Source organism: Sphaerodactylus townsendi, linkage group LG03, assembly GCF_021028975.2.
Source record: "Sphaerodactylus townsendi isolate TG3544 linkage group LG03, MPM_Stown_v2.3, whole genome shotgun sequence".
In the NCBI taxonomy this organism is placed as follows: Eukaryota; Metazoa; Chordata; class Lepidosauria; order Squamata; family Sphaerodactylidae; genus Sphaerodactylus; species Sphaerodactylus townsendi.
The window spans coordinates 122287525-122302920 of NC_059427.1; the positions used below are offsets into that span (position 1 = coordinate 122287525).

The 15396-nt window shown below is 41.6% G+C and overlaps 1 protein-coding gene across 2 annotated transcripts in view; it reads right to left on the reverse strand.

The window, feature by feature from the left end:
- The window catches only part of TMEM104 (transmembrane protein 104), an 83290-nt gene that overhangs the window by 9164 nt on the left and 58730 nt on the right, over positions 1-15396 (reverse strand). For both annotated transcript variants that reach the window (XM_048491798.1, XM_048491797.1), the window contains one exon: positions 14727-14820. In XM_048491798.1, coding sequence (XP_048347755.1) covers positions 14727-14820 — 94 coding nt within the window. The remainder of the gene's footprint in view (positions 1-14726; positions 14821-15396) is intronic.

Below are 15396 nucleotides of genomic sequence, written 5' to 3' on the forward strand. Positions count from 1 at the left end.
CAGGCTTTTTGGGCAACCTTTGTGCAGTGTCTGAGAACAGCATTGGCCCGCTGATAGCCGCAGGGCCAATTGGCCGCCCCCTTGTGGTACTGGAGCCAGCTTTGGGATTTTGGGGGCGTGCTTTGGAGAGGTGCATGTGTTGGGGAGTAGGGTCTGGCACCGACCCTTGATCTGTCAGACTGCAATATGAAAAGTTGCGATGCGGAAGGGATAACTGCACTATGACTGGCATCAGAGGACTCGTGGCAGGGTACTACTGAAGGACAAAAAACAAATATGGTAATGTAAGGAGACTAAGTGTCTGCTTGACTAACACAAGATGAAAAATATTTATGTGGAAGCTACATTATTTCAATTGTGCTTAGCATCAGGTAAGCACACTTAGAATTACAGCCTTGAACCAATCTGCTTTCCCGCCAACTCTTATCAAGGGCCCTTTCTGCACTGCAAATGTATAACAGGTTGCCGTCGTGATAAAGGAACCCATTTTCCTGTTTTCCCATTCACATGATTTCCATGCAGATAGCGATTGGAGGCCACAGAAACAATCTGGGTTTCTGTGGTACCTTCGCAAGGAGACGCTTCTCTCTCTTTTTTTTTTTTACTGTCCTGCAACTTATGCGTAGCTATACAGGCAGGCTGAAATGAACCTTCACAGTCATACCGATGTCCCACAATATGACTGGCTGCACCTGCGTAGCTACGCAGCTGGAAGCTGCCCCCCCCAAAGGAAAAGGGGCTTCCCTGCAACGGCCGGGCAATGGCAGGCAGCTTCTCCCTCACTGTGGAGGATGGGGTGGAAGGGAGGAAAATAAAGCGCCTCCTACCTGGCCATTCACTCAGGAAAAGCTCCATTCTAGGATTTTCCAAAAGGTTCACTTGTCTAGTGATTTAAAAAAAACACACCAGGTTGAAGGAAATAACATGGGGCAGACTCGTTCTGGGTGTGGGACCTGTGCAAAGTGATAAAGGAACCCATTTTCCTGGGTTATATAATCCAATTGGGTTATATAGTGTCCCACACCCGTGCTTCTTGGCCTGTGTGAAATGGGCCAAGGTGACACATTCTCCTCCCACTTTTATTGAAAACACAGGGTTCAGCACATGTAAAACTTTAATAAAATTTAGCATGTATGCAGATGACAAGAAAAGAAAATCAAATAACTGCAGCAACTGAAAAGAGAACTCAATCATCTGACAGGAACAAGGAGATCTATGCTTCAGGGAGCATTACAAAACCAATCTATGAACAGTCAGCCAGGCAGTGACATGGGAAAGCTGTTTTGCTGGGCACTGCTATCAAGCAGAGAGCTAAACTTTGCCCTAATTTTTCTGCCAATAACATAACTATGTGCCTACTCTTCTGCACCATTTTAACCAAATGGACACATCAAGAAAGTTTCTTATGTCACCCCATGAGAATGGGCATTATGTAACATCTGTCAACGGCACAAAACACTGGAGTTCACTCAGGTAGTGAAGTGGTGGCAGCATGGACATTAAGAGCTTTCAGCAGGAAGACGGCTGAAAATAAAGGTAACTGACAAAATGTTCTGAATAAGGTTCTATAAACTATACAGGGCTTTCTTGGCAACAAAAATTGCAAATCTTTCTGCTGCAGAAGCCAGAAGAATGGGATCTCACACTCCCTGTTACGTTTCTCCACAGCTCACTGCCCTATCCATGATGGTGTCTGTGTGAGGCAGACATACAGGCCTACAGAAAGGGTGAATGATCTCAGTGGGTCCATTAGCATTGAACTGAATGCTGAGCAAAAAATTCAGGATCCTGAGAGAGAAAAGGGCTAATTAATCACTTTTAGTGCTTAGAAGAAGAAGAGTTTGGATTTATACCCTACCTTTCTCTCCTGTAAGGAGACTCAAAGGAGCTTACAATCACCTTTCCCTTCCTCTCCCCACAACAGACACTTTGTGAAGTAGATGGGGCTGAGAGAGTTCTGAAGAACTGTGACAGTCACTAGCCCAAGGTCACCCAGCAAGAATGTAGAAGTGGGGAAATAAATCTGGTTCATCAGACATGTCCACAGCTCTTGTGAGGGAGTGGGGAATCAAACCTGGCTCTCCAGATTAGAGTCTACCTGCTCTTAACCACTACCCCAAGCCGACTCTCACAGGCTGCTTCTCCAAAAATTCAAATGTGTTGCTGGGTGGGGAAGGAGACCTGGGCAGGCTAGTTATCAGTGTTAATGTTAATACTATGTTTCTCCCCTTCTTAAGCAAACAGCCCACCTCAGGATCAGGACTGTGGAAAAATATTTTCCAAGACAGCTTACTAACAGGAGGACTTTAGTCCAGCCCTATCATCTTGCAGTATTTTTAAATGTTATTTCATACATATTAAGTTAGAATTAAGTTAGAAGGACAAACTACATATCTGACAGTTTTTTTTTCTTGAGCCTTCAGAATTGAATGCAAGAATTCGGATACCTGACTCCAGGGTGTTGAAAAAATAATTCTTGTCTATCTCACAAGGAATTTGCATAGTTCAGTGGATTCATCCACACAGGGACAGGGATTGCATGAACTAATCCAAATCAAACCAAGCCTCTTATTTTGCTGGCACATGATCCAATTAAATAGTATCATAGTCACTTCCTTGAATATTCTTGATAGCGCAGAATGCCACTGATTGTACAATTACAAAATGTAGGGCTTTACCTTCCTTTTTCAGCCCTGAAATAAACAGCATATGATTGCTCTGATTGCCATAGGTCATAGGTGTCAGACTCACGGCCCTCCAGATGTTATGGACTACATTCCCATCATCCTCTGCCAGCATGATGCTGGAATGGGATGATGGGAACTGTAGTCCATAACATCTGGATGGCCGCGAGTTTGACACCTGTGCCATCGCTGAACAAAGCTGATTAATTGTATCCAGTATTTTCTAAATTGCACCAATTTCTCTTCCTGCCTGAAAGAAACTCTCTTCTTCAATGCTCACTTATATTTAGCAGGATCCTCAGTAGCCAAATGCAGCACTCCACATCAGTCTTGATCTGAAACTAACATGTGGCTAAGAATAAAATGGTACCATTTCACCTGAAACTAGTACATTAGGCGATGTTTCCAAATCATGAAACGTATGGAAAAGTATGGCATTTCAAATTGCCTTAAATACATTTTCTTCTCTTGTATTGAATTATTCATCCACTTGGAATTTGACAGCGGCTCTTATCTTCTCTATCATAGACAAAGGAAAGGATGTGTACACATGCACACAAAAACATTCTCTCTCTCTCTCTCCCTCTCTCTCTCTCACACACACACATATAGTGAGAGAAGGGCATCTATCAGACATTCTTAAAGCAACACATTAGTGTGTGATTCACAAAAGCACCACTTCTAACTAGTCCTCTCATAAACTTTCAAGTTATGCTCCGATTTTCAACACAGGAAGGGAATACTGGCAGACTGATTTCATTAGAGACTGGAAATAACAGTAGATTTTATATTCCTTCCCTAGCCAAAGCTCCAAAAGCTCCAATTGCATCCCCCTGCTCTTCTTTCAATTTGCAAAATCCAATTTTAAGAGATATAGCAAAATTGATTCAGAGATGGAGTCTCTAGATACATTTACATTTTAATTTAATAAATTTCAAAATGAAAGCAGGATTGGCATGACTAAAAGCTGGGCTAAAAGCTGGGCGTCTTAAGTCTGTACACAGGTCGAGAAAGATGTTCTTTGTTTCTCCCCAATTATTCTTCTGGAGCAGACAGGTGATGACAACTGAACTACCATGGGAAGAAAGATCACGTATCCTTCAGATCTAGTTCAAGGTTAAGGAACATTTGGGAGATTCTGTAGAAATGCAGAACTAGCTCTATTGGTTCAAACTAAAACACCTCCACCAAAGTAGCCATCTGAACCCTACAAAGAAGTTCAAGTTAGAAGAAAGATCAATCTTTTCAAGATTGGGGAAACTGAACAGATAATTTAAAGTAATTCTATGAAGTTCAGAAACCAATAGACGTATATTGTTTATTAAGTCCCAAATAAGCCAATTTGAATCGACTTGTGTTAGTGTGATTTAACCAAAGACCATCACCCCCAACCACTGTAATTGTTCTAAAAGCGTTTAGAGAATGGTGTAAGCTGGGTTGCAGAAACAGTCTCCATTGAGAGGCTTTCCTCATATTACGTCCCCAGAGACATTTGTTAACCTGTGATCTTATAATATTTGATACAAGAAAATGCAAAGATTTTGTAAATGGGTCAGGAATCTGCCACATATACATACATATTTATGTATGATGACAAAAGATGGACACTAACATTCAAGCCTTTAAAAATGCTTTCCAAAGTTAAAATTAATATTTCTGTGGTAAAACTCCTCATGAAGTTGCCTTGTAGATTTTGAAAGAAATAAAATGAGTACGGAGTGGTGGTAGAGGAGGAAACACACGGAGACTGGAAAATCTGCGCTTTTAAAACTTTATTATCATATCATACCATTGTCATAGAATTTTGAAGAATTAATTTAATCATCCATATGCAGCTACCAAACAGAACAGCCAAAATGCACCTATGTTTTAGGTGCTCTTTGGGAAGGGCCTTAACTTCCCCTATTCAAGAAGTTGACAACATGGACAGATATACCAGTTTGCATGCAATGTCTACATTTCACACCAACATTGAGGGAAATCAGGGCTGAGAGAAAATGCAACCATGAAGTCCAATACTGGGAGGGGGAAGTATTTTACTGCAGAAGACCATCATTTAAAAAAATGTTTAACAGTTACCAATGTAGCATCTGTAGCAGAATGCACTGAAATTGCCTCTGAGTGACGGCTGCCTGCCAGCAATGACTCAATAAAGAGTCAATAATCATGCCATTATAATCTTTACAATCAGCACTAGTTCCTGCTAGGAAGCCCAGACTCTAATAAGCTGCAATTAAATGCTTTCATGGGTAACACACTGTAGCTCCCTGTTTAACGATGAGTTCCTGCCCATCGCGTGTTTTCCTCATGACCTATAACTCCCTGAATGTTTCTGGAAAGAGATTTTATCACATCAAGCACCAAGCCATCTCACTGTACTCGCTGCAGAATGAGGGGGCACTGCATGCTTAGCTCTAGGCAGACGGACTCCCAATTTTCACGTGCTGTACAGACTGGAAACGTTCACATTACAGAAGCAGTCTGCAAAGACTTTGTTCAGAAAACTACCTTTAGAGGGCAGTTCTGCCAAGCTCAAATCCATGAGACACATGCAAGATGCAAAAACAGGAAATGGATCAAAGTTAGCAGCAAGCATATTCTGCTGGCTCAAAGCCATTTTGAAAGAAAGGGGGTGATATTTATGTAATAAAGTATTATTCCCAGGTACTGCCTTCTCAGTAACTTTCAGAATTTCTTTTCATAATAAAATTAACATGAAGTTTCAAACACAGGAATATACTGTCATTCATTTGGAAATATGCTTGGGAAAGATTGCATCCCAAACCCATGTATTTATTGAGTTTGCAGACAACCCACAACGGCTGTTTGCTACAAGCATCTCTCTCCCTCCAAAGGTGCAGTTCCATCACTAAGACTGGTTTATAGTTAATTATGCTGACAGGTGGTGGATCAAAGTCACAATATCTTGGCTCCTAGACCAGATAATATCCAGCACCACAAGCAATACTACATTACATCAGGTGTGTATGTACTTTGTGCTTAAAAGAAAGCAAACCAAAAATCACACACTAATGGGAAGGACAGAAGAACCTGTGAACCCACACATGAAGCTGGCTTGTCCAGAGTCAGCCTATAAGGCTCAATATTACTGAGTGGCAGTGATTCTTCAAAGCCTTGCACATCACCAGGCACCCGATCCTTTCTATGTGGAGAGGATGGGGACTGAACCTGGGACCTTCTGCATACAAAGTGAATGCTCTGCCACTGAGCATGTTATTACAACTGCAGATTCAGATGTGGTTATATCATCCCAGTGTATCCTCAAAGCTTGATTGCTATAACCTGCTCAACCTTGAAAGAGCAAGCTCACAAAATGGGACGAGTTCCTGGATTCTTTTCTGATTCTATGTACAACAGTGACAGAGGTGAGTACAAGTTGTTCAGCCAACTAAGGAAGCTTCACCCATTGCAGCCGTTCCTGGAGAAAATAGACCAGGACACAGTAATACATGTCTTGGTAAATCCAGGGTGGACTACGCAATCAGCATGATACTGCCTTTGAAGATGGTCTAGAAACTTCAAATGACTTCCAGTGGGCCAGCCAGAATGTTAATGGGATCTCCCGCAATGAGCCCATCACCTTTACCTGTTTATTTTATTCCACCCTTGAAGTACCAGAAACACCACCTCCACATGTATACTCCTACACAGCTCAACAAAATGCTGGTGACCTCTGTCACCTCCACCACTAATCCTCCCCCTTTTAAAAACAATGTGACACTATAGGGATTTTAAAATGACGCACTATAGGAATTCCTGAACTTTGCTCCTCTAATCTGCAGCTACCTGTCAGGCTACTGTCCCAGATGGGTTGGAAGTGTCACAAACTGTTCTCAGGGCTTTCATTAATGACTTCCACTATGGATTGGCTAAGGTCTTTTGACTACTATGATGGTCTTTAAGAGACCCTTCTGTTTAGGAGAATTGAGCCTTCTATTCAATTGGCAACTGGAAGGTTTACATGGAAGGTTTAGCCTGGGTTTAAAAGTGTTTATTATTTTAACATGTTAATAATTGTTCTGTTGCTGATTTTACTGTGAACTACCTATTGCAGTGAACAGTGGAGGAGAAGGCAGATTATAAATAATACCATAAGTAAAATCTGTAAGACTTTTTTAAGAGTGCAAAACAAGATCAGCATTTCTGGAAAGATTTTTGTTGCTGTTGTTGTTCAAGGAATGTACAAAAAAACCCTTCTCTAGACAAATTAAAGCAGATTCCAGAGTCTATGGTGAGATTCTGTGGTGTGGAGCCTGCTCCATTTCAGGTGCTAAATCCCAATGCCTGCCTTCTTTTTGTTTTCTGTGATAGAACGAGTACTTTATCATGCCAACTTTTGTTTCCAAACCATGCCCAAAAGGCCGGCTAACAGATCCCCCTCTCCCCCCAAGATGTCCAGAGCTGCCAACTTTATCAGACTTGTACACTGAAGCCCAGGAGGATTTCAAGGGTTTCTTAACACAATACTGCTGGCCTTCCTGATCTTTCACTAGGTATGTGTCTTGAAAACAAAGTGACTGTATTTGCTGCCACTGAAAAGAAAGCAGGTTCCAGAGATTATCTTCAACCTCAGTACTCTTACTGTTGTCAGAAAGCATCTGTTCAGCCCAAAGTCATCTCAATTTCACATCCACCTGTCAGAGTAGAATGATGCGGTCCAGCTCCATTGAAACAGTAAGGGTGTTCCAATGGTAGACACAGTGAAGAGGATTTAAGCATAGTTTATTAAGTTGGGTCAGCTGCCCAAAATCCCCTTTGCCATAAAAAAAAGACAGCAAGCCATATTTGATTTCAAAGAAAATTAACATTATAAGTAGAGAAAGTCAAGTCCCTTGAAAACCCCCAGGAGACACACATCTGTTAATAGTTGATCAGGCAATTCTGGATTATTTGGTCTAAATACATATACTAAGTTTGGCAAGAAAGCTCAAGAAGGCTTTTACAAACATACTTGGCACCATGGCAGGGTTAGAATGTGCTGGGAAATGCTTTCTACATGAGCAGAGGTCAGGTAGACAGAATCTTCAACAATAGGTAGTAAAAAGAGAAAAGCTCATTTGCTTCTTTCTCTTCCTGCATAAGGGCCAGTGAGAGTGATGTCAGATGCAAACAACTCTGAGAAGGGATTACTTTTTTCAATTAGTCTAAGCAGCATGGAGTTGGCAAATCCCCTCTGTGCTCAGGTAACATAGGGGAGATATGAAGAACCAGCCAAAATCTGACCCAGAATGCCTGTCACAGAATGCCTGCTTCCTGCAAAATATATATATATATATGTTTGAATAACTCCAACACAGAAGGATATTCCTTCTTTGAGGAAAAAAAAAATCACAGAAAATTATCCACACCGAACAGCCACAGTCATTAAATGTTACCTATAGAGTAGCCAGAAATGTGTGGTGGTTAAAGTGTTGGACTAAGATCTGGGAAACTCAGGTTCAAATGCCCACTCTGGCATGGAAGCTTGCTGGGTGACATTAGGCCAGCCCCGCACTCTCAGCCCTGAGAGTTATTTGTTTTAACGTAATAATCTTGGTAGCAATTAATATGCTAATCCTGTTTAATGGTAATACATTATTAAAGAGTTTGGTATTTTCAATGTTGTAAAGTTTAACTTCATACCCAAATATGCTGGTCTGATCAAGACCAGAATAGGCTCTTTGCAACAACAAAACATTATTGGTTGACAGCAAATGAATCAGTCAAAGCAATTTGCTCCCCCCAAGAATTTCCTGAACCCGAAAGGAGAGATTTTAGGGATAAGGTGAAATTTTAAATTGTCTACCTCACCCCTCACCTCCAGTTCCTCACAGGCTCCCAGCTCGTTCCTTCTAATAGAGAAACAGATGGCATCTGGTAATTACTACATCATACAGGGCAACATACAAACTGAGTTTATGCATATTTGGGGAAATCCCTTGGTATGCAGAAAAATATCCATTTCCTCAATTATGTAGCACTCCCCTAAAAATAATAAAGGTAAAGAAGAATGTATATACAAGCAAGTCCTTATTCTTTTTCCTGGCAGCTAACCACATGAACCTCCCTTAAAGTGAGGCAACCCTATTCCATGAAGTTCAGGCATGGGCTGTTTCTGAACAGTGACAGAAACAGCTGTCCAACCGGCATAATTAATGCCGGTGGAGCTTCAGAACCATTCGCACGTACTGTGAGGGTGGCCCCAAAGTTTCTGTGAACCACAGAGGCAGCTCTGCATCGAGATGCCCATGGTTCATCCCGTTCACCTATCTCTCCTCCCTGCGCAGCTCTGGACAGCTGGAGGGACATACCCACACTGTCCTTTGACCTCCAGGGGTTGGAGGGCAGTGTGGGCGTGTCCCTCCAGCTGCCCAGAGCTGCACAGGGAGGAGAGGTAGGTGAACGGAACACCGAAGGGGCCAAAAGTAGCGCCCTCATGTCGGTGCCCTTTGCACCACGCCAGCAGGAAGATGCCATTTTTAAAAAATTCACTCAGGGAGCGAGTTTCAAAAGCGGCATTTTCCCGCCATTTTGGGGGGGTTTGGCATGGCCCCTCAGGGATGGTGTTTTTGGGCAATGCAGAAACAGCCATAGATTCTTCCTGCATTTTCCTCCCCACCCTGGAAAAGTTGTTGGCCTGGATGGAAGACCACTGGGTCTATGTTACCAGCAATGCAGATCAGGGGCTGTGCTGAAAATGGGGAAGTAGGAAAATCACTCTCCAACCTCTTAGGCTGGTGGAGCAGGCACTTGAGGAAGAAGAAGAAGGGGAGGATTTCAACTACTTAGCCTTCTTCAGTGCAGACGCACAACCTCCATAGTTGCCAGTATATATAACATGATGAGTCTTGAGATGCAAATCGGCTTCAGTACTATGGAAGTCTTATTCTACATTTATAGATGCATCACACAAAAATTTGCCTGAAAGCCTCTAATTGGATAGAACCAGGGACCTTTTGCATGCAAAACATGCACTCTACTAATGAGCCAGGGGTTCATGTTCCAACCAAAGTAGATTATAAAGATTATGAAAAGGATCATCCAGCTGGGTGAGTGTGCAACTCTATGGCAAAGGTGGTTCAAGAGTTACCCGAATTGGTCTGGGGTTTATTCCCTTTTAGTTGGGGGAGGGGGGTTTAGCAGAAACAAACCTAGCAATACGAGAGATTCAGACAGAGATCTCTACTGATTTATACCAGGGTTTTTCCCCTTAGAAATCTGCAGAATTTGGAGGAGTTTTAACAATGTTATGGTAGAACAAAATAATAAATGTTACACACTCAGTCTGTCAAAGATACATGCATACACATAGAGATTCAAGAAACCTCAGATTTAGATAGAGATTAAAGATAAGCTTGAAATAGCAGAGATTGCGAGATGGGTGGTATTTACTTGATCTAGAAGAGGAAGGTTCAAGGAAATAGAATCCAATGCCTGCACTGGATGCAGAGAAGGAGGGGTTACGTTAGGTGCACAGTGCAACTGAATCAAAGGCAGTTTAGAAAACACTGACCAAAGGACCTCTGTTTGGGCAGGCTAGACATAAGAAAAACTGACCCTCGGTGATGCTATGAGAGATAATCTTCCAGGACAAAGCAGTGTTCCTGTTCTCAGAGAGAACAATACAGTGAACGAGGACTCTGATGAATCAGAGCCAGGGAGCATCCAATTTTTGATTAGATTTTTGACAGGGTTGAGAGGGTATTCCAACTGATGGTTCTCTGGTAGTTGGGCAAGAAGGGAATGATAGGATCAGCTAGCAAAGAAAGGACTCAGGAGAGCTGATTAAGTTAAGGCTGGGAGGTGTTTGCATATCCTTTGAGAGCTGGAGGTGTGCCCTTCAATGGTCGAAGCTGCAGGAAAGGCATTGTTAGAAGCTACACATATTATTGGGAGTAGGGAACATGTTCAAGCAAAGCCCCTCTCTTGGTATCAAAGTCCAGAATTAAGATCTGGCATTCATCTTAGTTTGAACTGTCTATGACATCAATAGAGGTGACTGTTAGGGCACTGTACAGAAACAGGCCTCCCTGTCTTGCCATGGGCTTGCCTGCTAACCCAAGGGAAATGAAAAGTGATGCACACTGGGGGAAATCTGCTCCCAACTTTTCACATGCTCTGTTAGATCTAAACTGGTGGTGACTGACTGGGAAAGAGATTTTGGGTTGCAAGAAAATAACTCACTGAAAGTGAAACAGTTGCATTTTCTTTCCTTGCACAGATCTATGCTGCAGCTGCATTTAGACTAATGCGTATCCTACCATTTTCACTTCTCATCAAGGTATAAAAACAACAGTATAATAAAGAACCAATAATCAAACACAAAACACAGCCAGCAGTTTAAAACTAGTAGTAACGTCTGATAAAAGAATTCAACCACAAAGATCCTAAAGTCAGTTAACAAACAAACAAAGAACCTTTAATGGCATTACAACATTATATACATAGATCCACTTAACCCAATAGAGGGAAGCTAAAATAAATGGACAGGTAGAGAAGGCTGATGTTCAGGATCTGCTCCTAAAGCGTTGTTTTATATACAGGTCCAAAAATTTGGTGACTGCATCGTTTACATCACTACTGGAGCTGTCCAACAGAAAGGTGATCTTTTACTGCCAAGTCAGGATGCATACTCTTTTTTTGAGTAGCAGAGGTGACGCATTGTGGTGTTTGACTCTAGGTCCCGTGTGTAAAGTGGACAATAAAGTAGAATATGATCTATAGAGTTCTACACAGTTCCCATTGCATATGCGTATAGCCTTAGGTGGTAAGGGGTTTTAATAGCATCTCCCTGTCGCATAACTGGCTGCATGGAAGAGGCATTGCAACGGGCCAGGCATCATTGCTCCTCACGGAGCCTGGGCACGGTTATCTGGTGCAGGTATTGAGCCCCTTATTACCACAGTGTAGGTGATGCCTAGAGCTAAAGGAGAGCAAGTCCTGGAAGCCTTACTTTCGAATAGGGTCTGACGATTCCTTGGTCAAACAACCTTCTCCCTCAAGAAGCTGGAAAGTCTCTTTAGAAGGTAGCATGGCCAGATAATCCAAAGAGTAGCCTAATTTGTTGATTTTTGTTTCTATAATGCCCCACCATTCCGGAAGTGACAAAAAGAAAGTCTTGAGGGGCTTTATATACTTGACAAAGGGAGGCTGCATCTGCGGTTGAGAACAGATCGCAAGCCAATATTTGAAGCTGTGGCAAGCCATGCTCTTTGTCTCTAAAGAGATGTTGTCCGGTTTCGAGGCATAGGGTGGCGTAAGGCAAGAAAAGTGAGGCATGCCCAAAAGTTTAAATAAGAAGCGAGATTGGTACCAGCTCAAAGCTGTGTTGGACCAGGAGCCTATCCAAAGTGGGACCTCCATATATAATAGGGTTGCTGGGCCACCTTTGGTGTTAAAGACTTTTAATGCTGCAGGCACAAATTGATGGCCCGTCTTGTTATGGAAAAAACGCAGATTGACATGCATACACTGACCATGGAGTTTGCAACAGCATGGTCTCTGTGGCTGGCATCCAACCCAACCCTCTATAATGGAGGTGCACTCCTAAATATTTAAAACATTTGACCTGTTCCAGGTCGTATCTTCCTAGCACCCAAATCGAAAGATGGTTTCCAGGGATTTTGAAAACACTACAACCCTTCTTTCGGGACATTTTTGAGAGTTTGGAGTGTCGCAGGCCATTGGTTGTACAGTGAGTGCATTCAAGTTGCAGGTTGTTGCAGTGAGTCAGCTTTAAACCATGTCGATTTTGGTGTACTTGACAGCAACCAACTGCGTCGTCGGCATATAAAGGTAATAGAGGGATTGGATGTCCATCTAAGTTTGGACAGTGTGAGTTTACAGGTTTAAGTTTGCTTGTCGTGGAGTCATTTAAATAAAGATTAAAAAGGAACTGGTGCAAGGACAGCGAAGCCTTGTTCTTACTCCCTTGGAGACAGATATTCATTTTGGGTGTAAAGCCATCCCTCCTGATTGCATTTGATTTGGCATACCCGTGTTATGGTGTAACACCTTGATTAAGGGAGATCAATCTATTCTCTACACCCATTTTTCCAAGTTTAGCCCATAGCTTATCTCTTTGGGACAGAGTCAAAGGCCCCCCTTGATGTCCAGGGAATGCTGCATACAATGGCCTTTTGATTTTTTATTACAGGTTTTGGTTATTAGTTGGTTAATGACCATTATGTGATCGAGGGTAGATTTTACCTTTGCAGAACCCTATCTGCCTCCAGGTCCTAGAACTCCATTTGAGATGACCCAATTATTCCAATCTGGTTAGTAAGAATTTAGCATAAATTTTCCCCGGTATTGATAGTAAAGTTTAACGTTGGCCTGTAGTTTTCTTGGAACATGATGGTCACCTTTTGAAAAATAGGGACTCATTATAGCCTTTATTCAGTCCAGGCCTCTGGGATTAAAGCCAGTTTTGTTGATTGTTGTAAAAAAAAGGGGAGGCCAAGAGTGGGGCCCGTTCACCAATCCACATGCTTTTTAAATATCTCAGGTGGTAATGCATCGGGGCCTGGCGCCTTACCTGGCTTGAGTTGTTTAATCATAGACGCTACTTCTGTTGGGGTGACTGTAGGCCAATCCATGGGGATATCCGGGGATGGCAGGACTTGAGTTGCAAGGCCATACTCTTCAGCACTAAAAGTGTTCTTGTAATGCTGGTACCAGGCCTCAATTGAAATGCCAGCGGACAGGTTGTTGATAAAGTCAGTTATAAAACAAACCTTCAAAACCAGTCTAAAATCATCTAAATCAGGTAGGATAGTTAAAACCAAACGTGTGTTTGTGTTGGATTCCCCCCAACTCCTAAAGTCTTGAGAATAAGAACATCTTTTTCTGACACAAGATATTTAGGGGGGCGGGGCGACGATTCCAGTATGTACGGATCATTGCTAGAAAAGCTCTTATCTAGTTTGCACCATTTGAGAACATAAGAAGAACATAAGAAAGAGCATGCTGGATCAGACCAGAGTCCATCTAGTCCAGCACTCTACTACTCACAGTGGCCCACCAGGTGCCTTTGGGAGCACACATGCAGGATGTGAAAGCAATGGCCTTCTGCTGCTGCTGCTGCTGCTCCCATGCACCTGGTCTGCTAAGGCATTTGCAATCTCAGATCAAGGAGGATCAAGATTGGTAGCCATAGATCGACTACTCCTTCATAAATCTGTCCAAGCCCCTTTTAAAGCTGTTTTGGCTTCAGAACATGGGGGAATACAGAGAAGGTACTCTGATGATGACCACAATGGGTAATAAATAAGGGAGAAAGTGATCTTTCAGGTACCAAGTAGGGTTTTAAAAGTCTATCTTGATTTTTAACATTTTGAATTCTAGTTAGGAGCCAACTAGCGACCACTGTAAAGCTTTTCACAGTGGCAAACAGTGATCGATATAAATTATGCCTACTGGCAGCCTACCCATTGCATTTTGAAACAGCTTCACTATTTTCTAGTTTTCTAGATGTATCCTCTGTACATGATTTATTATTATTTTTCTTAACCAGAATAAATGCTCTTTCACTATCTTTTTTTTTCTTTCAGGAAAGTAATAAATTGTTTTCGAAGATATGACTTAAATGGGCTGCCAAGTAGTACAAGGACTCAGACCAGATGCCAAATAAGTTATTAAAAATCATTGCCATCACTTACCTTTTACATTATGTCAATTCTCTCTAGTAATAAGGCTGCTAAATGCTCTAGTGGTTATCTTTATTGATTTATTTAGAGTATTTATACCCCCAACCTTTTTTCTTGATACACACTCAAGTGGAAACAACAATAAATGCAACCGATAGATATTAAGCTGTTAAAATAATCATCACACGTCGCTAAAGCACATCATTAAAACAGAAAAGCCAGGGGTCACATCTTTAGATTTTCAACAAAAATTATTGGAGCATGATTAACACGGTGTATTTATTTATTGTTTTATGAGATGTGTTAGAGAAAAGTTACAAAAAAGTTCCAAGAATTAGATCTATGTTTTCTCATGCATACATGAGTCAAAGAAAGAAGAGGCTCAAGGGCTTACCTATCCACCTCAGCAGTGATGTCATAATCTGTAGATACTTCGTCTTCTGCACATTAAAAAAGGTGAAAGGACCCAAAAGGAGTGTAAATGCTGCCTGAAACACATAAAGGACAACATTCAGAATTTTTTAAAAATCATACACTTATAGAAGAAAAACCTCTTCTAGAGAAGTATATAACAGAGGATTTGTCTGAGCTATAATTTATTTGACAAGAAGACAAGCTGCTTGGTGGTCAAGCTGCATGCCTAATTCCTCTCTCAGGCAGAATCAGAACCCAGTCTGCATTTGGCTCACAAACATTTGTGATGGCTGCTATAAAGCATTGGATTCCCTTCTGATTAACATTATATGCTGCAAACCATTCTAGCAGAATCAAAACACTGATGGTTTGACCCCCAAGAGCTTTAGAGCAAAAGTTAATTAACTGAAGCTATTCTAAAACTGAATATTAAATATATAGCATACAGAAATGATGTCAAGAATAACTGATAAAACCATGTAAAGAAAACAGAAAAATCAAAATAAAATTATAGCAGGCAAAAAAAAAAGATTCCCATTACAAGATTCTTGCTTCAATTTAAAATAGTTCACTTCTCCCATTTCTAGCACAGATCAAATTAGCTGATTAAGTCAAGTTCAAAGGTGTTCTTAAGTTCCATAGAATTTCTT